General features: G+C 43.9%; 1 protein-coding gene across 1 annotated transcript in view; it reads right to left on the bottom strand.

The window, feature by feature from the left end:
* Positions 1-23777, bottom strand: part of kremen1 (kringle containing transmembrane protein 1) — a 225207-nt gene extending 201430 nt beyond the window's left edge. Inside the window, exon 1 of the mRNA XM_063034333.1 lies at positions 23560-23777. Coding sequence (XP_062890403.1) covers positions 23560-23641 — 82 coding nt within the window. The 5' untranslated portion in view covers positions 23642-23777. The remainder of the gene's footprint in view (positions 1-23559) is intronic.
* Positions 23778-25284: the final 1507 nt, after the last annotated feature.

Genomic DNA, 25284 nt, shown 5'->3' with positions numbered 1-25284 from the left:
CAGTAATGCGGTTGTCCCTCGGGTACTGTTGAGAACCAGCTGCTGTTATTAAATCATCAGTCACCATTATGTAGCGAGGATTAGGGAGTGAAGAGGGGTGGGCTGCCTCACGCCCTTTCATGCACGTGGCCCTAGCCTTCTATCTGTTGCAACCAGTTAACATCTCCATTACTGGTACAGGGAGGATAGACAGTGGGCTGACATCCCAGAACCACAGCCCACCATTTTCCCCAGTCCGACAATCCCTGATCGTGTCCACCAGCACCAATTTCACTGCCTCTTCACTGCCCTTGACAGGGCGACGAAGGGGCGCAGCTGGTAAAGTTGTTGCTTCGGAGTCAGGAGATCAGAGTTCATTCCTGACCTCCACGACCATCTGCACTCTCCCCATTCTCCTGGTCACGGCATGGGTTTCTGCCAGATGCCCCGCTTTCTTCCCACATCCCAAAGGCACACAGGTCGGTTCATTAACTAACTACTGTCGTACGTAGGTGAGTGGTAAAATCCATGAGGAGTTGATGGCACTGGGTGGAGAATAATAGGTCAACCGGTAGAGGCCAGACTAATAGTGGCCCACCAGTCCTCCAGGTTTGGGGGTTCAGCTCAGAGCTAACAACCCTGACTGGTTAAAAAGAATCGTTACGGAAACAGCAACGAAAAATCCTTCGATATCTGTGTGCGGCTGAGGACCCTGAACCACACCTGGGGCACAATAGAGGAGATGGCCAAGGACAGGCAGAGACGGAGGACCTTCATTGCTGCCCGAAACGTCAGCGGCGTAACAGGCAGTAAGTGAGTAAGTGGAGAATAAATGGGACAGGGTAAGATCAACATAAAAAATGGACGCTTTTTGGTCAGAGCAGATTCAGCGAGTAAATCTCTCTGTGACCCTGTGACAGAGAATAACAATGAGGAACAGAAGCAGGGAGAAAGTGTCAGTATATGAGGGCGTGAGTAAGCAGCACTCTGCATTGATGTCTGGGACAAGAATACAAAAGAGAAGCAGAGGCCACACATTAATACACAGCAATCCTCACCGTAGGGTCAGGAGTAGAAAGGCTGAACCTGGGCACAACATATTGATGCAATTATGAAAAATGCATGCCAGCAGTATTATTTCATTAGGCGTTTGAGGAGATTTGGTATGTCACCAAAGACTCCAGCAAATTTCAACAGAAGTACAATAGGGATAGCATTCCTACTGGTTGTGTCATTGTCTAGTGTGGAGGGGCCACTGCACAGGACCGGAAAAAGCTCAGAGAGTTGTAAACTCAGCCAGCTCCATCGTGGGCACTGGCCTCCCCAGTACCGAAGACATCTTCAAAAGGCGATGCCTCAAAAAGCTGGCATCCAACATTAATGACACCCCATCATTCAGAATATGCTCTCTTCTTATTGCTACCATCAGGGAGGCGGTACAGGAGCCTGAGGAGACACTCAGTGTTTAAGGGACAGCTTCTCCACTGCCCCCCGCCCCCTGCCACCATCAGATTTCTAAATGGACAATGAACCAACCCATGAAAAACACCCCACTATTTTTGGTCTCTTTTTGCAGTACTTGTTTAATTTAATTTTTGTACATAATACTTATTATAATTTATAGTTTTTTATGTATTGCACTGTACTTATGGTGAAAAACAATGAATTTCATGACATATGTCAGTGATAGTAAACCTGACTCTGACTCTGATTCTGGCCGAATGCCTTAACCACGTGACCAAGTGGTTAAGGCATTCGACTAGCGATCTGAAGGTCGTGAGTTCGAGCCCCAGCTGAGGCAGCGTGTTGTGTCCTTGAGCAAGGCACTTAACCACACAGTGCTCTGTGATGACACCGGTGTCCTAATGCCCTTCCCTTGGACAACTTCAGTGTCGTGGAGAGGGGAGACTTGCAGCATGGGCAACTGCTGGTCTTCCATACAACCTTGCCCAGGCCTGCGCCCTAGAGAGCGAAGACTTTCCAGGCACGGATCCATGGTCTCGCATGACTAACGGATGCCTTAAATTCTGCAAATTGTCAATCTTACAAAGCCGCAGCTTTTGTTGATCCTTCTTAATATCTAAATAAGAAATCTGGGCTCCGCTGTAACACAGCCCAAAAACTAGCTTATACTCAATAACTGGGATTCGCCAGGTGTGTCTGTCATTTATGCAAGTAAGCAGATGGTGACCAAGTCACTGGAACAATTCCTGTTCTACAGATCAGTGGCCTCAGTTCAAAATGTTTGTCAAATGCTTGTAGGTGTGAATCATATTACATTCGCCTATCCACAAATAAAACTTTATGCAAGAATTTTCCCTGTTGAACAAATCTTAATACGTACTTTTCTGTTGACAACTCGCCCCTTTGCTGACTTGTCTACATTGGCTCCCAACACAGCAATCGCAAGATATCCAAATTCTCACCATGAGTTCTAATCCCTACCTGGCTTCCTCTCTCCTCATTTCCTACCATATCTCTGCAGCCCTTATCCATTTCTGCTCTACTGCCCTACAGCTGAATTCGTATAGGTCCTAGGCTCAGGAATTTCATCCCTAAAGCTCCCCATATCTCCCTCCTCCTTAAAGTCGATCATAAAAATCTACCCCTTTTACACGGCTGTTATACTAGATGAAAAGTCATTGATCTGAAACATGAATTTTATCTTTCTCTTCACAGATGCTGTCTTAAGCTGCTACGGTATATACCTTTACACGATAGTGGAAACACTCAGCAGGCCAGGGAAACAAAGAAAAGAGAAACCAGGTTAATGGTTCAGGTCCGGGAGCCTTCAACAGAACTAACATCCATTTCTAACAAATTGTCCCTTACCTGAAATGTTTATGCTTCCTCTCTCCGCAGATGCTGCCTGACATACTGAGTGCATATAGCACTTTCTATTTCTAGAATCTATGTTTTTATTTTAAAATTTTCACTTACTGTTGGGATCTTTCTATTTGTAAGGTTTGTGTGTCAAATTTTGATTAATAAAAGTACAATACAAATGCAGGCTCCCTTGTGAGTGAGACAGCAAACAACTTTAGGTATGTAGGGAAATGGAGTAATTGATGAAGGGAAAATAGATACTTTACAAAATAAAATGTCATTTAATTTGAAACAAATATAAACACAAAATATTCAGAGTGCCCACTTCAAAGCCTTGGGCTTTTACTTTCTACTGTGCATCCACAATGTTTCCATGACAGTTTGGAGTTCTACATCTCTTTATATGCAAGGTTGTGTAAAGAGAGGTAAAAGTGGAGGACGTTGAATAAAGTCTTAGTGCAAAGGTGAGTGGGAAAGGAATGTGCTGAGCTCCTGGTGGCAGTTCCACACCAACAGAAGTCAGGCAGCGGGGAATGTTTTAACTGAATATACATTGTGCACAATAGCAAGCGGAATTCCAATACTGAGCATCTGTCTACAGCCAACGTTGATGGCTGTTTTCCAGAGCTTATTCTGCAATCTCCTCAATCTTCCCTTTCCCTACAATCACAGAGTCCTTGCCAAAACCATCACTTGTCGATTTGCCTCATGCCCCTCCCCATTCTTCTGAACCTGCGCACATCCGAATGATTCACCCATTCTGTTCTTATAGATCCATTTAAACACAACTTGTTATCATTGAAGTACTGACAAATGTATGTATAACTGGAGCTCACAAACCCCTTGAAGAGCCATAATCACTTTATTCTGCTAATACTGTAACCTGCAGTGCTCCATTAACTACCCACAAGATGATAATATCAATAAACCTAAGTTATATTAATTGGAGTTATGTGCCTAGTCAAGAGAGAAAACAGCACAGATTCTCATAATACCCTTGTTTTATTGATTTTTGTGGTAGTTATTTTGTGCTTATAGAGCCAAAAGACTATTAATGTTGAAGAGCCAATCATTTTCTGGTTTGGAACACGAACAGCCTTCTCTATTAGCACACGTTGGAGTACTGGGGCGGTGTGTGCAAAGGACCTGGAGGTCTCTGGTGAATACATGAGCTTGGCTTTACAAACTAGCTACAGTACTTCTCATATTAGTGCTTGGTTTTCTGACCAGTTTGTTTGATTATGATGGATGAGAATGGTTTGACTCAATATTAGCCCCATGATATTTAAAAGCGACATTTGGTTGAGTGTAGAGCTGCAACTTGAGCACAGATGGCAAAGTGTACACTGCCTCTTAAATTAGTGATTTCCCCTTTGATTTCATACTTCCATCTGCAAGGGCCCACGGATACATTACAGTCCCTCTAATGAGAGGTGAGGAAGATGGTGGGGGAATACTACTGTACAGCAGCTCTGCCCCTTGGTTTCTGCATTCAGTGCTGGAAGAATTTAATGACCTGTTGTTTAAAAGTGTGAGGTCACGTACTTTGCTAAGAGGAAGTTAAAGGCAGATTTTTATCTAAACAGAGACAACAGTAGAAAATTAGTAAAGTATAGGGGATCTGGGTGTCCTTCTGCACAAATCACAAGAAGTTAGCAGACAGGTGCAGCAAGTGCTTAGGAACGAAAAGGACATATTGGCCTTTATTGATAGAGGGATGGGGTTTAGAAATAGGGATGCACTGTTATAGTTCTACTGCGTGGCACTAAGGCCACACCTGGAACTTCAGGCATAATTTTGCTAACTTAAAAAAAAAGGTTTATCTCCATTGGAAGCAGATCCAAAAAGATTCACTCAGTTAATTCCTGGGCTGGCCAGCTGAAGAAATGAGATCTACAGTACTATGCAAAACTCTTAGGCACATGTAAAAAAAAAATTCTGACACGTGAAGATGATTTCAAAAATAATGAAATGAAAAGTTCCTAAATATCACACAGTTTACTATAAAGAACAGCAGACAGTAAAGAAACTAAATCAAATCAATATTTGGTGTGCCTTTGAAACTGGATCAGTTCTCTTAAGTACACTATCATATAGTCTTATAAAAAGTTGGCTGGTCGGTTGTACCAAGAACCTTGAAGAAAGCCACAGTTCTTGTGCAGACTTTGGCTGTCTCATCTGCTTCTGTCTCTCCTGGTAATCCAATCTTGAGATCAGGGATCTGTGGAGCCCATACCATCTGAAACCATATTAAAATCAAGGGTTTTTAAGATTTTGCACAGCATTGCATCTTCTTTGGACCTTAAGGTGGTTCCACAAAACACCAAAGGTTCAGAAGGGGAAATGACAGGGCGGACAATGAGATACTTTCCACCTCAAATGAGGGGTGATGATTAGAAGATTAGGGTACAGCTATTTAAATATGGGGCACACAAGAACTTCTTCATGAATTCTCAGCCCCAAGGAGGGCTGATTCTTGGGGTATTTAAAGAGGAGGTGGATCAGTCTTTGGAATATTGGAGAACTGGAGGCTACGGGGAACTGGCACAAAGCAGGGACTGAGGCCTCGGACAGTTCAGCAATAGAGAGGCAGGAACAGGCTTGAAGGGACGAGAGGACTAATCGGGCTGCTATGTTCTTAGATTCTCATTACTCCTCACAATCACTTTGCAGGTCCACGTGCCCCTTTGTCACTTTAGAACACTGAACAGTACAGGTCCTTTGGCCCACAATGTTGTGCCATACTTTTAATCCACTCTTAGACCAATCTAACACTCCCCTCCATTGTTCTTTCGCCCATACGCCTATGTAAAAGTTTCTTATATGTCTCTAATGTCTCTGCCTCTGTTGCCAACCCTAGCAGCTCATTCCACGCACCTACTAATTTCTGTGTAAAAAAAATACAACCTCTGACATCCTCCCTATGCCTTCCTCCAATCACCTTAAAATTATGACCCTTGTAATAGCCATTTGCAACCTGGGGGGAGAAAGTCTTGGCTGTCCACTCTATCCATGTCTCTTATCATCTTGTACACCTCTACCAGGTCACCTTTCATCCTCCTTCACTCCAAAGAGAAAAGCCCTAGCTCAATCAACCTATTCTCATAAGACATGCTCTCTAATCCAGGCTGCATCCTGGTAAATCTCCTCTGCACCCTCTCTAAAGCTTCCATATCCTTCTGATAATGAGGCGACCAGAACTGAACACAATTCTTTCCCGTTTCCCTTGGGAAATACTAATCCTCTCTTTATGAAATGTTATGCCTCTCTCTCTCTCTCACAGTCATCCTTGTCAAATATTCTCCATTCATCCATGAAGCACATTAATCTCACTCATGGGTGTCTTCTTACCCTCACTGCAGAAGAGAGCGCAGAGCACCGAGGAAGGACAGAGAATCCACATTTATCATCTCACACGCTTAGAGGCATTGAGATGAATCCCCATAGGAAATAGGGATATGGGGCCCATCATTAGCAGATGACATATCCCACTGTTATTCGGACATGCTGTGTGCAATGTTGAATTACAGGAACCAAGTCAGCACAGAACGATTAATAACCATGGGCACTAAGACACCTTTAAGCATCCTTACCTTGGCAGCTCTAATTCAAGCCATTTATCTCAGAGCGGGCCTTCAGCTGTCCAGAAAGCTAAGTATTTCCTAAGCTGCAAGATTCATGCCTATGTTACAGCATCTCCGATACCTGAACGTAAAGGTCTACACGAAGTTGTGGACACAGCCCAGTCCATCACAGGCAAAGCTCTCCCCATCACTAAGCTCGGTCACAAGGAGTGCAGCCACAATAAAAAAAGCAGCATCCATCATCAAGAACCCCCAACATCCGGATCATGCTCTCTCCTCGCTACTACCACTGGGCAGGAGGTACAGGAGCCTCAGGTCCCACACTAGTAGGTTCAAGAACAATTAATACCCTGCAACCATCAGACTCGTGAACCAGCACAAATTATTAATCATTCACTCACCGCAATGCTGAACTGACTCCCACAGCTATCTCACTTTCTAGAGCTATCGTCTTCGTATGCATAACAATTGTCCACCAGTCTTTGTTATTTATAGAATTTTTTTTAGATTATGAGAACACTCAGTCCTCTTTTATTGTCATGTAGGAATGCATACATGCATTAAGAAATGATACAATGTTTCTCCAGAGTGATATCACAGAAAAACAGGACAAACCAAAGACTAACACTGACAGAACCACATAATTATAACATATAGTTAACAGCAGTACAAAGCAATACCATAATTTGATGAAGAACAAACCATGGGCACTGTAAAAAAAAGTCTCAAAGTCTCCGAGTCGACTGACTCCCAAGTCCCCGATAGCAGGCGACAAAAGGGAGAAACTCCCTGCCATAAACCTCCAGGCTCCGCAAACTTGCCGATGCCTTGGAAGCAGCTAACCACAGCCAACACTGAGTCTATCCGTCCGAAAACTTCGAGCCTCCGACCAGCCCCTCCGATACTGCCTCCCGAGCGCCATCCTCTGCCGAGCACCTTCAACCTTGCCCCAGCCGCTAAAACACGCAAAGCCAAGGATTCGGGACCTTCCCCTCCGGAGATTCCGGACCACACAGTAGCAGCGGCAGCGAAGCGGGCATTTCAGAAGTTTCTCCAGATGTTCCTCTGTACTCTCACGTCCGTCTCCATCAAATCAGAATTGTGCACGGTCCCCTACTTGACAGATTACAGATAATATTCACCGGAGAGGCCACGCGCACTGCCGACGTGCCGCCGACGTGCCGTCATCTTCTCCTCTTGTATTTTATTATAGTTAAATTCATAGAAACATAGAAAATCTGTAGCACACTACAGGCCCTTCGGCCCACAATGTTGTGCCCCCCATGTAACCTACTCTAGAAGCTGCCTAGAATTTCCCTACTGCACAGCCCTCTATTTCTCTAAGCTCTATGTACCTAAGAGTCTCTTAAAAGACCCTGTTGTATCCGCCACCACCACCTTTGCTGGCAGATTCGATCGTACTTCTTCAGTTTTTTGTAAATGCCTGCAAGTAAATGAATCTCAAGGTAGCATGTGGTGACATATATGTACTTTGATAATAAATTTACTTTGAAGTTTGAACTTTGCTGGATTTATTGTAAATATTTATAGAAATACAGCATGGCCCTTTGAGCTGATGCGCCCAGAAGCCATTGATTTAACCCTGGCCTAATCTGGGACAATTTACAATGACTAATTAACCTACCAACTGGTATGCCTTAGGGCTGTGGGCTGAAGCCAGAGCACCTGGAGGAAGCCCACGTGGGTGCAGGGAGAACATACGATCTCCTTACAGACGGAAGTGGGAAGTACAGCGAGATTGGCTTTCACGCGATGTCACAAGTGTATAAGGGCAGCTGGCAGAGAAGACAGCAGGACTATGGGCTGCTCAATGGTGCCACATCTCAGGGACCTCCAACGTGCTGTATTCTCCAAGAAATAGCAACAGAAGACATAAGATGTGCATCCAGGGCCCCACGGTGCGGGGTTGCCAAGAGATCAGAAGAACGTGTCTTTGTCATGGTACCACAGCACAGCAAAACGTCTCTCAGCCCCACGGCATCTATGCCAACCACCAGGCAGCAGTTTTAAACTCATTCGATACAGATCACACTTTACTTCCCCAACTCCCTTGAGATGTGCATTGACATTGTGTAATAGGGGCTCGTGTGAGCCATGCACGGCCACCTGCAGGACTGGCTTTTGACAGGGAACAGGGTTTGGGAGTTGGAACCCACCTCATTCTAATGTGTGCACACTGATTGCTATTTCTCCACTGTTCCCGGAGTTCATCATCCTCATCCAGGACAACTGTGCCCTGTACTTCCTGTATGAAACCCAAGCTGGCGTCTTCTGAAGGTTGCCTCCACGTTCGTCGTGGGACATTAAAGAGCCAATAGCTTGCTTGCCAGCATCAGTTTTGCTTGTATCTCTCCTGTGGGGCCGTTAGCGTGATTCTATTGCAGCCCAGGGCTTTGGAGTTTAGAGTTCGATTCTGGCACTTTCTGGAACATTCTCCCTGTGATCGCATGTGTTTCCTTCAGGTGCTCCTGTTTCCTTCCACAGTCCAAGGAAGTCCTAGTTAGTAGGTTAATTGGTCATTGTAAATCGTCCTGTGATTAGGCGAGAGTTAAACAGGTGAGTTGCTGGGCAGCATGGCACACTGGGCCTGAAGGGCCTGTTCCATGCAGTATCTCAAAAAAATTTTTAAATAAATAATTGTAAAATTATCCATCATCAGCCATGTTTTAAGGTTTGTCTGAAAACAGTATTTGCTACATCTATCTTCTAGTGTGAGCAGAAGGACAGAGGGTGGACAGTCACAAGTCAAGGGTTTGGCGGTGGCCAGGGAGTCGCGAGTGAATGTGCGGATTCTTATATTGGGAGGACAGTTCATGGGGGGGGAGAAGCACTCTCAGGTTGCCCAATGTGTGCAGTTAGGTTAGAGGTACACTACACTTCCACTGACCTGGTCACAAATCCAAGAACTTCTTCATTCCCACTACACTCATCACAAGCTGGTAGCCGTGATAAGAAAGCTTTGTACATTATCGTCTAGCAACTGCAAGATCCTCTAGATATCTTCAAGAAATTCCCATGATAAAGAAGTTGAGGATAGAGTTGAACCAGTGGCCAAAGCCTGGCATTCAGGTCCAACTGTCTAGTATAACCCAGTGTAATGCCCCAAGTCTCCTGAACCTCCTGTTCAAGCATGTTGAGGAGACATTCATTCTCTGTCCATACAAAACCAAGGAAGACTTCAGGAGAGGGAAACCAGAGGTCCATGAGGATCAGAGATAGATGGGGTCAGTAGCTTTGAATTCCTGGGTGTCACTATCACAGAGGACCTGCCCTAGACCCGTCATATAAATATAATTGCAAAGAAAGCACAACAGTTCCTCTACTTCCTCAGGACTCTGCAGAGATTTGGCATGTCATTAAAAGCCTTGCAAACTTCTATAAATGCATGGTGGAAAGTGCACTGACTGGCTGCATTTTGGCCTGGAATGGGACAGCAATGTCTCTGAGCGGAAAATCCTACAAAAGGTAGTGGATTCAGCCCAGGACATCACGGGCAAAACCCTCCCAACCATTGAGCACACCTACATGAAACATTGCCATAGAAAAGCAGCATCTATCATCAAAGATCCTCACCACCCAGGCAATGCTCTCTTCTCGCTGCTGGTGTCAGGCAGAAGGTACAGGTGCCTTGGAACTCGCACCACCAAGTTCAAGAATAGTTAGTACTCCACAACCATCAGGATCTTGACCAAAAGAGGATAACTACACTCATTTAAGGACTCTGTTATATTGTTATATTATTATTTTAAGCTTGTTATTTATTGCTATTTATTTATGTCTGCATTTCCACAGTTTGTTGTCCATTGATCCTGTTTACAGTTACTGTTCTATAGATTTGCTAAGTATGTCCACAGAAAAAGAATCTCAGGGTTGTATGTGGTGTCATGCATGTACTCTGATAAAAATTTTACTTTGAGTTTCAAACTTTGAATAACAGGTGTGGCAAGTGTGACCGTCCCAGAAATGCACCTCCCCACTAACGCAGTAACACATTGAAAGATACCACCTAAACCATTGACATTTTTATAGCATTTCATCTTTCATCATTCCCAAATCCACCTACCTGCAGAACATACGTCCAAGTGTTAGTATCAATAACAGTAAGGTCAAAAAAGTACCAGTAATGCAAATAGCAATTTTTTTCTTAAAAACCTGCCACATCCTTTCTCTGGTAGTCAGCTATTCATATTTCCACTTTCTTATCACAAGAAAGACTAAGCTCACTGCCGCATGTGTTGGACTGATGAAATATCGCACCACCTCCCCTCCCCGCCTGCACTCAAAACCCTCAAGCCCATTTTCAGTACAACTTTCGCTCCTTTACGTTAACTTCAAGTCTGAGAAAATAAATAACCTTGCCCTGACCAGCTGCAACATAGAGATCAGAGCAGGCCATTTGGCCCCTCAATCCTAGCTCTTCCTTTGTGCTTCATTACCCTATGAAAAGGTTATTCCATACCTCCATCATCGACTCCTTTTAACCATTTTAAGTATTATACCCACCTTCTATGATTTTGTTTTAAGCGCATCATATTGTGTTTCAGGGCAGTGCAAAGATAAATGTCTATAATTTCTATTTAAGTATTTAAAGTCCTAACAGTTTCAAGATGAATAAAATAGCCAACTAATTATATTAGTTCTTAACTGGTACTTTAGTAAAATATCAGGTTGTAGGGGATTCTACGAGAATGGTTGTTTTATTGGTCAAGTGTCTTCTGCTAATGATTGGGACGGTTTTATTTTTGAAAAGAGAGCCTCCATGTTACAGAACACATTGAAATAAAGATGGAAGCAATGTTTTTCCAATCCTTATATGGAAACTTGCTGGCAATCAGTTTGACATTCGACAAGAAGCTATGAGCCTGTTGGATTTGGGGAAGAACAGTTCCTGAGGACAAACCCAATGAAGTTGAGAGAGAAAAGGTCTAGATTAATAAGGGCCTGATAATGTGCCTAGAGAACAATTAATTAATCAACAACCACAGTCAGTAGTAAATATTGCACTAATCAATGGAAGCTAGCATGAAAGTCAATGTTAGCCAACTTGTAATTTAGTTCATCTTTAGAAGCATTTGGCTCATTATGCCTTCGATCATTACAACATTGCCTAATATACTTATGAGGTATTTCAGTTCATAGAGTGTAATGGATAGCTGGGAGCAATTCCAAGGCTGCAATCTGAAAAATAGCATCATTAACAATGAGAGCAAAGATTGTACATTTTATGTATTTCATTTAAACTGCGAACTCTGGGGGCAACTTTGGAATCACTTTGTCCTTTTATGTTATGTAGCACACCAGACTACAGTACAGAAATCGGCTGAACGCCATATTCTGAAGGAAAGTTAAGGAAGGGTAATAACAGATGGCTCCACCACCAATGCCAACATCTGATTCAATCACTAAGCTTCAGTAACTACAGCATGAAAAAAGTTAATGTGGGAAGGGAATATCTCTTATTCAGTGGCATTAATGTCCCTCCTAAATCAGACAGGTCTCACATAAATATAACCTGCCCTAAGCCGCACAAGTTTCATCCTACCAACAAGCTTTCATCCTGAACCTTTAACATTCTTTGCTCTCATTTCCACATTAACTAGCATGGTGGTCTATTTGACCACAATTAGCAAATGAATGGAATTAAGTTGTGCTGGATTTTAGGCTGAAACATTCTACTCCAATTTCTAGTTTGCGTGGTCTGTTTCCTTGGACTTGCCTGTTTGAGAAGTTGAAGAGAAGATTTAATTAGGTTCTTTTAAAGTTATGAAGTGGTTCAGCATGCTTGGAGCTCCGTTCTTCAGAAACTTCAGAACTAGCAGCATACATTGAAGATAATGGAGCCTAATGTAAATAAACAAGATTGCAGAAGGGTGAGCAACATATGGAACAGATTTCCAGCATCAGTAGCCAAAGAGGAAACTTGAAGGGTTTTGTACAAGTTCCCGATATGTGCAGGGATTGTGGTTATTGTTTTTCATATGACATGAAGAGACATAAAGAGAAAAAAATGGAACATATGGATAGCTGGGAATGTAGCCTGACAATCTTACCCTGTTCAAGTACTTTTTGGGATTAATATAACTGCATTTAAGAAAAAAACGCATTTAGATTTTTTGCTTTCATTGCTCCCTGGGGTCATTGCCTAAATGAATAAGTTCTCTAATCAGGTTCAATTACCATCCTGTAACAACGATCCTGTCTTGCGCACAGTTTCCCTTCCATTTTTAAACAGGTAGCTCTGTTCAAATGATAAGTCAGTATCCTGAAAGGGCTGGTAAGGTGGTGGCACTCTCAGTCACAGTGGCCACTCCGGGTCCAACTAAAGGTTTAATTATCTGTCGTTTATGTCTTTTTTTTTGTGATCAGAAGACACAGCTGGTTATCAAGAACATCAAGTTCTGAAGGTCTACCCCATCAGCAAGTTGCCTGACAGCAACAGAGCTGGACTGACTATGTACCATTGTCATCTTGTCTCCTGGACTTCTTGCGTTCTGTTGTCGTGGCAGGCTAGTGCATGATACAAAAAAAATAAGGTGAGAGTGATTGCCTTGGATGTTTTTCTTGTGATCGCAAGACCCTGCTGGATATTGGTAATGTAGAATACTGCAAATCCAGTTCACTGCCTCATTTGCAAATGTGACTGTGGGGGAACTGTGATGCCTCGGTTGTGGCAATGTCTAGGCCCTCAGGCAGCAGAGTCGCCTGTTGCAGCTGTCCAGGAGAGAAGACACCGAGGTGATATAAGAGAGAGCAGAGACCTCTGTGGGTGTGCTGGAGTCCATGCTGGGTTGGGACCCTCCCATCAGTGCTGCTCTCTAGTGTTCGCTCAGTGCTGCTCTCCAGTGTTTGCTCAGTGCTGCCCTCCAGTGTTTGCTCGGTGCTGCCCTCCAGTGTTTGCTCGGTGCTGCTCTCCAGTGCTCGCCTGATGGAAAACAAACCGGACCAGAACAACATTCCATGCACCATCATGCCATTCAGGGACTTGGACTGCATATTTTTTTTGCTACAGTATGTTTTCTGCTATCATGACCATATGTGTGCCGTGCACTGTGCGCTGTTGGTAATGTGTTTTGCACCATGGCCCCGGAGGAATGCTTTTTTGTTTGGATATATTCATGCATGGTTGAATGATGATTAAATATGAACTTGAACTTGAAACACTTATATTGTTTACCTTCACAGAAGGTCAATTAAGTATTCCTAGCATTTTCCGATTTACAGCATCTACAGTACTTGTATTTGAAATGAAATTGCTGGAAAATCCTTTTTTAAAAATGTGATTTGCAGCAGTAGAACGCTGATTGTGGTATTGAAAAAATAACAGCCATTCATAAGGCACTGTCATCGGCTGGATTCAAACAGCAGTATTTTTCCTTTGAAGTCAGAAAGTAGACCGTGTAAGATTTATTTATTTACTTATCTATTAAGATACAATGTGGAACAGGCCCTTCCCACCCTTTGAGCTGCGACACCCAGCGATTCCCAATTTATCCCTGGCCTAAGTCATGGGACAATTTCCAATGACCAATTAACCTAATGATCAGAACATCTTTGGACTGTGGGAGGAAAGCGGAGCACCCGGAGAAAATTCACACATTCCACGGGGGGGACGACATACAGATGATGTCAGAATTGAACTCTGAACTCCTCCAAATAGTGTAATAGTTTTATGCTAATCACTATGCTATAGTGGCACCCATGGATTCTAGCATCCGAGAGCACAATCGACAATTTAGTTAATCCTTTACAAAGGGAAAGTTATCTGCAATAATAAAACCTCTCTTGCTTGTTAAGGTACAGAAGGTGAATACAGGAGTGATTGCTAGTTCAAATAAATCTATGCAATGGCTATCAAGGATTTGGGAAACCATGTAATATGTCCTCTGGGTGATAGAGGACTGCCATTTAATATGCAATATGTAACAACCAAAGGTATGCCAGGCCCACATTTAACATGGGATATCAAATAGTCAGTCGAGGACCCAGTGCTCGTAGAATAGGGTATATAATCTCTGATGGTGACTTGGGTGCTTAATTAACGAAGGATATTTACAAGTTAGCAGTTGACAATATTGGATCAGATCCCACTCAATGCAGGGCATTTAACATGGAATATACATTGGCCAATATAGGGCTGAATGCTAATGCTCACATAATGCACAGAACTTAGCAAGTGAAATATAATGGGTGATGGCGGATCAAGCGCAAGGCTGATGCAGGCTTTATTATTGGTGGTAATGGACCATGCACCTGATTCATACTGTGTGTGTGTGTGTGTGTGTGTGTGTGTGTGTGTGTGTGTGTGTGTGTGTGTGAAAGGCAGCCTGTCCAATCCCAGCTATTTCTATCAAAGGCAAAAGTCAAGACCAGCTCTCTGGAGTTCTCTCAGCTTGGGTCAAAAACCCAACTCCAAGACGTCAGTTTAAAGCTGGGGTTCCCAATCTGGGATCCGTGAACCCCTTGCTTGATGGTATCGGCACATGGCATAAAAACGGTTGAAAACCCCTGGTTGAAAGGGTGAGTCGTTTCATTCTTGATGCCTTCACACTGAGGACATCCTTTATTGTGTTGTGTGGCATTGCAAATGGGATAGATGTAGAACTGACTCAAAAGCAAGGATTCATGAGGTACTAAGGACCATCAAGGGCAGCAGAAGTGTGCACCATGCAATCTGTAACCTAATGGCCAGTGTATCTCTCACTCTGCCATTACTGTCACAAAAGACCAATTCTGGTTCAATGAGGGATGACGAAGAGCTTGCTGAAAGCAGCACCAGGCGTAGCTAAGTGATACAATGCAGGTTATATTCATGTTAAACAAACCAAAGAATGGAATAGACGGAGCCAAGCAAACTCGCAATCAATGGATCAGATTAAAGGTCTACAGTCCACACATCCAGTCATGAATGGTGGTAGAAATTAAAATGCATGCAATGATAAAGCTCCAAGAACACCCCAATCCTCAATAGCAGAGTCCAGCATATTAATGCTGAAGTATTTGCAGCTCTATTCAGCCGGTGGACACCAATAAAATATCCACTTTTGCTTTCTCCTGAGATTCCCTCACTGTCACAGAAATCTATCTCCATGCAATTCATTCTGTGCGATTTCAAGAAATGACTGACATTGTTTACTACAACAAAGACTGTGAGACCAAAAAGCAGCCCATTAACATTTCAAAATTCCAGAACAAACTGCTCGTCTAGCCAGGCAGTTCAAATACAGTTACAATGCTAGCATCAGTCCAAGGATATCCAGCTATCAAAAAGTGGGGTTTATCAGTCAGGCTAATTTCTGCCCAATCAGCCAACATTCAATGATCAGCAAAGTGAAGGAAGGTGTCATATACACATACTATCAAGCAGACCCTATTCATCAACAATCTACCCAGTGATGCCCACTTTGGGCTTTGTCAGAAATGGTAGGTTCAAGACTATGCCAGCCTTAGTTCAAACATAGACCAATGAATTGAATTCTGAAAGTGTGGCATCAAGGCATCTTTAACTAAGTGTGGCATCATTGTGCCCTGGTAAACTGAAGTCAATGGACATGAAAGAGAAAACACTCTAGTGATAAGTCACAGCTCACAAGAAGTTGCTGTCGTTGCGGGCTCCAGAATATCATTGTAAGTGTTCCTCTGTGCAATATCCTAGGTCCAGCCGTTAAAAGTCACACTGTTCATTGATGACTATGTAATACTCAAATCCATTTGCAATCTTCAGCAAAATGAAGCAGCCCATCCCTGTGTGCAGAAAGACCTAGACAACATTCGGGCATGGGTTAATTATTGATAAGTAATCCTCATGTAACAGAGATGCTGGACAATGACCGCATGAGACTGAAGCTGGCCAACATTGATTGGAAGGGAACACTAGCAGGGACGACAGTAGAGTAGCAATGACTGGAGTTTCTGAGAGTAATTCAAAAGACGCAGGAATGGTTCATCCCAAAGAAGAAGCATCCTAAAGGGAGGATGAAGCAACCATTACAGACAAGGGAAATCGAAGACAACATAAAAGAAAAGGGGAGGGCATACAGTGTAGCAAAAAAAATAGTGGAAAGCTATAGGATTGAGAAGTTTTTAAAAAACCTACACAAGACAACTAAAATAATAAGAAGAGAAAAGATAAGATATGAAGGTAAGCTAGCCAATAATATAAAAGAAGATACTAAAAGTATTTTCAGGTAAAGAGTAAGGGAGGCGAGGCTGGACCTTGGACTACTAAAATATGATGCTGGAGAGGCGTAATGGTGGATAAGGAAATTGCATCATTCCTCACTGTGGAAGACACCAACAGCAGGTCAGAAATTTAAGAGGCCAGGGGCAAAAGTGAGAGTGGTCATTATCACTGAAGCGAAGGACTTTGGGAAGCTAAAATGTCTGAAGGCAGATAAGTCACCTGGACCAAGTTGACTACCCTCCAGGGTTCTGAAAGAGGTAGCTGAAGAGATTTTGGAGACAGTAGTGATCTTTCAAGAATTACTGGATTATGGAATGGTTCCAGAGAACTGGAGCTGCTAAACAAGATAAGAGCCTATGATATTACAGGAATGATATTAGTATCGACAGAAAGTGGCTGACTGACAAAAAGGCAAAGAGTGGGAATAAAGAGGGCCTTTCCTGGTTGGTTGCCAGTGACTAGTGGTGTTCTGCAGGGATCTGTGTTGGGTCAGCTGCTTTTCATGGTGTATGTTAATATCTGGATGATGGAATGGATGGTTTTAGGGACAAGTATCTTTATGATACAACTTGCAGGTTGTGAGGAAGGCAAATGCAATGTTGGAATTCATTTCTAGAGGATAAGAATATAAAAGCAAGGACGTAATACTTGGGCTTTATAAGGAATTGGTCAGACCACATTTGAAGCAGTGTGAGCAGTTTTCAGCCCCATATCTAAGAAAGGATGTGCTGGCATTGGCGTCAATCCAGTGGAAATTTACACGAATGATCACTGGAATGAAAGAGTTAACATTTGAGGAGCATTTAATGGCTCCAGGCCTGTACTTGCTGGAGATTAGAAGAATGAGTGGAAAGCTCCAAATGTACTAAATAATGAAAGGCCTAGTTAGAGTGGACGTGGCGAGGATGTTTCCAATAGTGCAAGATTGTTGGACCAAAGGGCACAGCCTCAGAATAGAAGAGCCTCATTTTAGAGCAGTGATAAGGAGGACTTTCATTCACCAGATGGTGGTGAATCTGTGGAATTCATTGCTGCAGATGACTGGGAAGTTCCAAGTTGATGAGTATATTGAAAGTAGATGAGTTAAGTTCTTGACTAGTAAGGGTGAGAAAAGTTATGAGACGAAGGCAGGAAATGGGGTTGAGAGGGAAAATAAATCAGCCATGATCAAATGGTGGTGCAGTCCTGATGGGCTGAATGGCCTAATTCTTCTCCTATGTCTTATGGTCTTCCAAACAAAAGAGAAGCTTTCAGCTACTCTTAACAATGCACGACAAGTCCACCACTGTCTATACCCTTATACCCAGGGCTCGCTGTTGACTGAAAACACAAATGGACCAACCTCATAAAGAAAACAGCTGAGGAACAGGTCAGAGGCTGAGTATTCCATGGCAAAAGATGCACCTCCTTTCTACCATCTGCAAGGCACAAGTCAGGAAGTTGACTCCATGCTTTGCTTGGCAGAGTGCAGCTTCAGCAAGAATCAAAAGGCTTGACACACCAAGCAAAGCAGACAGTTTATCTGGCACTCATCAACCACCTCCGATGGACAGCAGATGCAGTGAGTACCAAAGTCCACCATGGTCACTTGCATATAATACTCCAAAAGCCTTTCACATGACCTCTCCTTCCTACCACCGTGAAAGACAAGGGTAATAGATGCATGGGAACACCACTACCTGCAGCTACTCCTCCAAATAGTGCACAGATCCGCCAGGAAATATGTTACCATTTCTTCATCCTATCAAACACTGAAAGGCTTAAGTAGAGTGGATCTGGAGAAGCTGTTTCCCATGGTGGGAGAGTGTAGAGCCAGAGGGCACAGCCTCAGGATAGAGGGACGTCCAATTAGAATGGAGATGAGGAGGAATTTCTTTAGCCAGAGGTCAGGAATCTGTGGAATTTGTTGCCACGGGTGGCTGTGAAGGGCAAGTCATTGGGTGTATTTCAGGTGGAGGTTGATAGTTTCTTAACTAGTCAGGACGTGGAAGGTTACAGCGTGAAGGCAGATGAATGGGGTTGAGAGGGAAATGGATGTTCCATAAGGAAATAGTGGAGCAGATTCGACAGGCCAAATGACTTGATTTCTCCAAGTCTGCTGGTTTTATGACCTTCATCGCTATGGAATATATCCAGGAACTACCAGGCAACACTATGGGAGCACCTTTACCAGAGGAACAACAGCAAGTTCAAGAAGGAGGTTCGCCACACCTCTTCAAAGGTGATTAGAAACAGGCCATAGATACTGGCTTCGTGAGTGTAGCCCTGGTTCTGATTGTTTTTTTTGGTCTGGAATATAAGGATAAACTATTTGAGGAGATTATATTTGAAGTGTTTTCCCATCCAGCTCTCTGTCCTACAGCAGAAATGTTCCTTCATGTTACTTGTTTATCCATTATGCAATTTGGATCACTTTAAATTTAATTTAATCTAGTCCCAGGCTTTCGAAGCAATGTACAACAATTTTTTTTTAGGCAGAAATGACAAGTCAGTGAGTGGTCATGACATCTATCTGCCACAGGCCATTGCCAAGGCTCCTTTATACATGAGTAGATCACATAAGAGCTTTGAGAGAGGGAAGACTTCCATACACCACTCAGGGTGTGAATTTAAGTGCATAATAGAGGTATCTTTCCTGTAAGCCTCCAGCAAATAAATATTCATCAGTGTGACATAAGCAAATATTAGATTATATTCCAATCGATTTCCCTCTCGTCGTGTTCTATGGCAACTATGTTTGCATTATATAAGGAATAACAGATGGCTGGATTGTTTTATAAGGCTTCAACATTATATTTAAATATGGTGTGTGTGTTATAAGCTTGAATATGCTCCTAAATCATACCTATTATTATAGACTTATCTCTGTTGCTAGCAAGCTCATTGGCTTTAGATGCTTAGGGTCTGAATTCCTCCAATAGGGCTTCTGCACCCATTGCAGCAATTCTGGAGTGAGAGAGATTGTTCTGCTGAGTGGTATGTTGAACTGGATACACTGCCTACTCATGAGAACACTGACTATCCCATAGCACTTTGCTTGAATCCTCCACCAGCATTCCTCCCTCAACCAACATTCTTGCGAAGCGCACCATCAAAGAATGGTCACCCTATATGCCTATGCAGCAACAATTGGTTTGGGGAAAAAAATCTGTTTTAACCAAGCACTAACGTTACATAAATACCTATTACTGTAACAGATAATTGCCTTATTTGCAGTTGGAGTTCTTGTTTTTTGTGGTTTAGCCAATGTTCCAACAATGCCCTTCCTGAGTCCAAATTGTTTTGTGATACAAGAAAAGATATTGAACGTTATTATGCCATTGAACCAGAGTTTTAGTCGGGTCACTGATAAGAGAGGGTTAAATGAAAAGCAACTCGTTGGTCCATATGTGTGTGGTGTGTAGTCAATAATGGATATCTGGCAACAATTACAAGGCTCTAGTCTAATTGAAGGGTGCAATGACATGACATATTTCCTGAGCAAGACTTGAACAGTTTATAATCGTGCTGTGAAGCCACAAGATTACATTACTGCCTTGAAATCACTTCAGGTGATATCTCTCTCTCTCTCTCTCTCTCTCTCTCACACACACACTCTCACACACACTCACACACACTCACACACACACACGTTGTTTTCACTCAGCGGTAGTTGTATGTAATGTCAGCCAGTTATCAACTATGTTTGATGAAAATTAAACATATTTGCCTATTGCATCTCAAAGGTACATTGTTCACATTAAAAGGTATCTAGCACCGGTGTTTAATGCCCATCCTCTACTTCCTCTGCAAGGGTAGAACTTAATGGAAGTTGGTAAATGAACTACTTCAGGAGATGTGGGGCAGGAATGTACCTTTCACCTTGGGATCTCCTTCCCAAGAGGGATTTTGCCTTCTATTTTCTTCTCAGTGACACCAACCATGTTTATACACAGATTATCTTAAATTCCAGTGGTAATCTTTAAACTCCAAATTGTTCTAATATTAATCAATGCCCATGCATTGTACAAAAAGAACGAAATTACGTATCCAGATTATTAACTGTGACACGCCGCTCCAAGAAATGACTAGCGTTCCCGTCCATAGGTATGGTTAATAAAATTAACTCAGTGTAACTGTCAGCACCTTCCAAACTGCAGCCGGTATTATTTTCTGTGTCCAAGTCTTAACGTATTTTTCCCGCGTTGAAAATTAACACCTTGGGCGCCGTGTGCTTTGTTTATGGGGGTGTATGTGTAATCACCTCCGTGGTATGGGGGTGTATGTGTAATCACCTCCGTGGTAAAAATAAAGGGGATAATGAACTTTCCGCTTGAAAAACTCTGCGGGTTGCGTATCAGCTGTTGGAGGAAAGGGACTGGAGATGTTTCGGAACGAAGTCCGGCAACAGGACTTCCAGATTCCAGCATCTTGCAGTCCCTTGTCTCTCCTTAAAGGGTGTCATGTTGTCCAGGGAGATTAGCGGCGCTATCCCACTCCTCTGTTCCCGAAGCGATGGATATACAGTACCACACACCAGATCTCGGTGCATCATTCCACACAGCGCAAACGTAGAGAGTGAGCATCGATAGGATTCCTTCCAACCGGCTTTCCCAATCCCGCAACACACACACACACACACACACACAAAACGCTGGAGGAACTCAGCAGGCCAGGCAGCATCTATAGAGGGAAATGACCAGTCGATGTTCCGGGCCTAGAAACGCCGACTGTTCATTTCCCTTCGTCGTCCTGCGGAGTTCCATTTTGCGCAGGTTGCTTAAGACTTCCAGCATCTGTAGAACCTCTTGTGTCTCCACAAACCTGCAATGGTCAACCAGGATCGCCAGACCGTGACAGAGGAGGGGGGCAGTTCTTAGCTGGCCGTCACCCTTCCCGTTGCCTCTCGTCCCCACGACTCGGATGCTAATCGTAACGACCGACTCAAGCTCAAGACTGGATCAGCCTCCGCTTCTGGGGCACCCTGCGGAGCTGGGAGGTGACGTTACAACTCACAACAAGAAAACAACCGTTGTATCAGTTAATCTGACTACGTCCTGATTCTTCCTATAATTACCAGTCCCAATATTCCCCCAGACCGCTCCAACAAAGGGTCTCGACCTGGAAGCTGTATCCCTTTCCACCGATGCCGCCTGACCTGTTGAGTGCCAACTGTACTCTCTACTTCAGATTCCCGGATCTGCAGCTTTTTAAATATATATGCTTGCCCCAATCTTACTTCATTTTCAATGTGCCGAGGTACATTGTTTCCTATAGTGGGTGAGTCTGGGGCACAGCCTCAAAATAGTAGGACATCCCTTTGGAACGGAGGTGAGGCGGAATTTCTTTAGCCAGAGGGTGGTGAATCTGTGGAATTCATTGCCACAAGCGGTTGTGGAGAGCAAGTCATTTGGTATATTTTAAACACCCCCGCTTTAATAGGGTCCTTGATTAGTAAGAACGTCAAAGGTTACGGGGAGAAGACAAGAGATTGGGGATGAGGAGGATAATAAATCAGCCATGATGGAATGGCGGAACAGACTCGATAGGCCGAATTACCGAATTCTGCTCCCGTGTTTTACAATCTTACGGGACGGGCTGATTCCTAACTTTGGAGACTTATCGTTTTGGAAGGCTGTGCATTTATAGCAGGATTTCTGGGTACAGTACCGCAGCTTTCGGGAGACAGCTTTGCTGTAAAGGGTCGAGCGGGCGGGCAGCAGGTTGTGGTTAGCAGTCACCGCGTCAGGGAGCAGATTTGAGGCTGAATTTTGGAGCACCGAGACCATACGGATGTCGGTCCGCAGATGGTGGCATTGAGGAACTAATGCCTGTGACGATTTGTGGAAAGCAGGGCTCCTTAATTAAGAGCGCTACATTTGGCAGAGAGAATAAAAAATGAACCGTTTTATTTTAATGAGACGAAGGCTTCGGACTCCAGATCATTTGTCATGTGTGAGGGGCTTCAATAAGGGATAAGAAATGGATTGTGTTTCCTGAGCCACGTTAAACTGCGCGCAGGATTTCAGAGCTAAATCTTCGCACGCTTTCCTTTCGCCATGAAAACCAATAAAGAACTTTAAAATATGTTAAAACTAAATTTCCCGGTCGTGTAGAGGAAATTCACACCAGATCGCAGCTCGCTAACGTCTCATTCTCCAGGGACGGGTTTAAATCAGAATCGGTTGGTTAGCTCGAAGACACGCTGTGGTATTAGTTATTATCACATATTTGACCCCTTTCCAATCTAATCATGGACTCAGGACAGTCCCGAATGGACTGTCAGTAAAAGTGATTTCTTTATCACAGCGGAACGCTGACGGGTCAGGGGTCCGAACCGAACCTAGCGGCCTCTACAAGCTGCCAGTGTCAGCGTTGGCTGAAATATCGACCCGCCTGTGCCCGGCCATGCGTTGATCGCTGTGCACTGACCAACTACTTGCGGGATCTGTCAGGCGTCTGACAATTTCCACCATGCGCTTATCTATCTTCTACATATCTAGCTGGCTTTCAGTCAACCGACATATTTAGCCTCATATATACAGCAGTTATCTATTTATCTATCTATTTGCTTATCTTTGTACGTTTAATTAGTTTGCACAATTAATCATTTATATAATAAGTATTTAGAGATGTCATAAGCAGTTATTTATACAGGTACATTTATATGTAGCTCTGCATTGTTTCATTTACCTCTTTATCCTCCTATGCATTTCAGTATTTAACAAAGATCACAGTCGGTTTTGTGAAAGTCGCAAATGATGGAGCAAAACTATCCTGAAAGTCTGAGAGCGATCAATTCGGAGCGACCGACTCCCCCCACGCCAGGTTACGGTTGCATACACTTGGTGCCTCTTTCTGTCTGCGAGCTGGGACCCTGTCCTCGGTCCCACCGAGCCGCTTCAACGCTCCCTACACCGAACACAATCGCCGCACCCGGGAGACATGATTAAATTAAAACCGTGCATTCGCGGTAGCGAAGTGACTCACCGGTGTTCAACTCTGCCCACCCGAGGGTGACTATACATCCGAATCTCATGTACAGGGCGAGCGTATCTGCCCAGGAACCCATCGCTGAGAAGGCACAGCAAGGGAGCGAGGGGATGGCTGTGCGGGGCAGGTAGCGGAGAGGCACCAGTCAGGCTGGGGAGGTCAGGTTGGTTGCTTGGTGTCACCTCTCAGCCCTCTGATCCCTAACTCCAGCCGTACCTAAGGACAGCCTGGGGGAGTGGGAGGGAGAGAGCGAGCGAGCCAGCGAAGAGGGATCCTATTACTGGGAGCATGTGACAGGAAGCCTGGCTCTAAACCTGCTTGGAAAAGACTGTAAGCCGCAAACAAACCCGCGCTATCGACTCCGTCTGCACCTGGGAGCGATGTTCAGCGTCCCCTCTCTCAGTTAGGAAATAAAACCCAATAAAATCCGGTCGTGCACGCTCTCCAGCCCTAAATTAAAACGAAGTACTCATACCCAGAGTCTTTTGAAAGAGAGGGTTTGTGTCATCGCGCGTAAAGCTTCGCCGGCAATTAGAGAATTTTTCGGCGTAGCTCGGGGAATGTAAAGCAAGATCCCACAGGCAGTGAATTCAATCAGACGGGAGATACGGAAACTTGGGAGTCCAGCACCCCCAGGTACAGGAGCAGCCGCGTCCCTGCTGCCGCCTGTCTCACGACCGGACCTGCTCGTCCCTGATCTTATCCGAACATTTGTCTCAGCGTCTTGTTTTCTGCACTACGACCTTGTTTTTACACAGTCTTTTCTCTCTCTCCACTGCCTTGTGTAACTTATGCACAATTTGCATTCTGTGTGTTGTCTGTGCCTACGTGCCCGTGATACTGCAGCAGGCGAGCTTATTTTCAATGTACCTGCAGCTCACCGTACTTGTGCACATGACAATAAACTTGATCTGAAATCACGTCGCAGGCTAAAACTGCCCAGAGATCGGGCAGTCATCTCCTGGTCTGCTCTGAAATGACGACCGTGGGGCGGGGGGGGGGGTGTTGTTTTGTATCCATGTGAGACGAAACAGCCGACCTCAGCTGAAGATCTGTCTGAAAACCAGGGTGTCAAGAGCCAAGGCTGGGAAGTATCAAAGAAACCAAGTTTGTCGATAGTATTAAGACCATAAGACATTGGAACAGAATGAGGCTATTTGGCCCATCGAGTGTGCCTGCCACTCCATCATGGATGATTTATTATCCTCTCAACCCCACCTTTTAAAGTTTCATTTCAGATGTGCTTTCGTATTTCATTTCAAGGAGAAATATATTTTGTCTGCAGACATCTGCACGAGTAAATCTCCAGTAAATTTCGCTTGGAGCTGGTTTGTAACCAAGGCAGATACTGTGGATTACAAGAGACCCAGTTCAAAGATGTGAGGACCTATTGGACTGCTGTGTCCATGGAGCTCAGAGGAGTTCCAGAGCGCACTGTGTTCTCTGACTCTACAGGAGATCCTGCAACAATCTGCAATTTGCTTTTTTTTTATGGTTACCTTTTCCTAACATTTCCCAGCCCACTACTTGCATGTTCCAACTTATCAATCCAACAATAAGCCAAATGTTCGTTCTGAAGTCGTCCGTCTCTTTTAACTATCCAGTTCCCTCTCTGCAACAGGTTGATCTTGGCAATATCTATGCACCACGTCCATATTCTATTTATGTAGCTATCCCTGTGAGCTGATGAATGATCTGGCCTGAAACATCAGCTTTTTTATT

This window comes from Mobula hypostoma, chromosome 27 (assembly GCF_963921235.1).
Source record: "Mobula hypostoma chromosome 27, sMobHyp1.1, whole genome shotgun sequence".
NCBI classification, from domain to species: domain Eukaryota; kingdom Metazoa; phylum Chordata; class Chondrichthyes; order Myliobatiformes; family Myliobatidae; genus Mobula; species Mobula hypostoma.
This window is presented reverse-complemented; position numbering and strand designations above follow the sequence as displayed.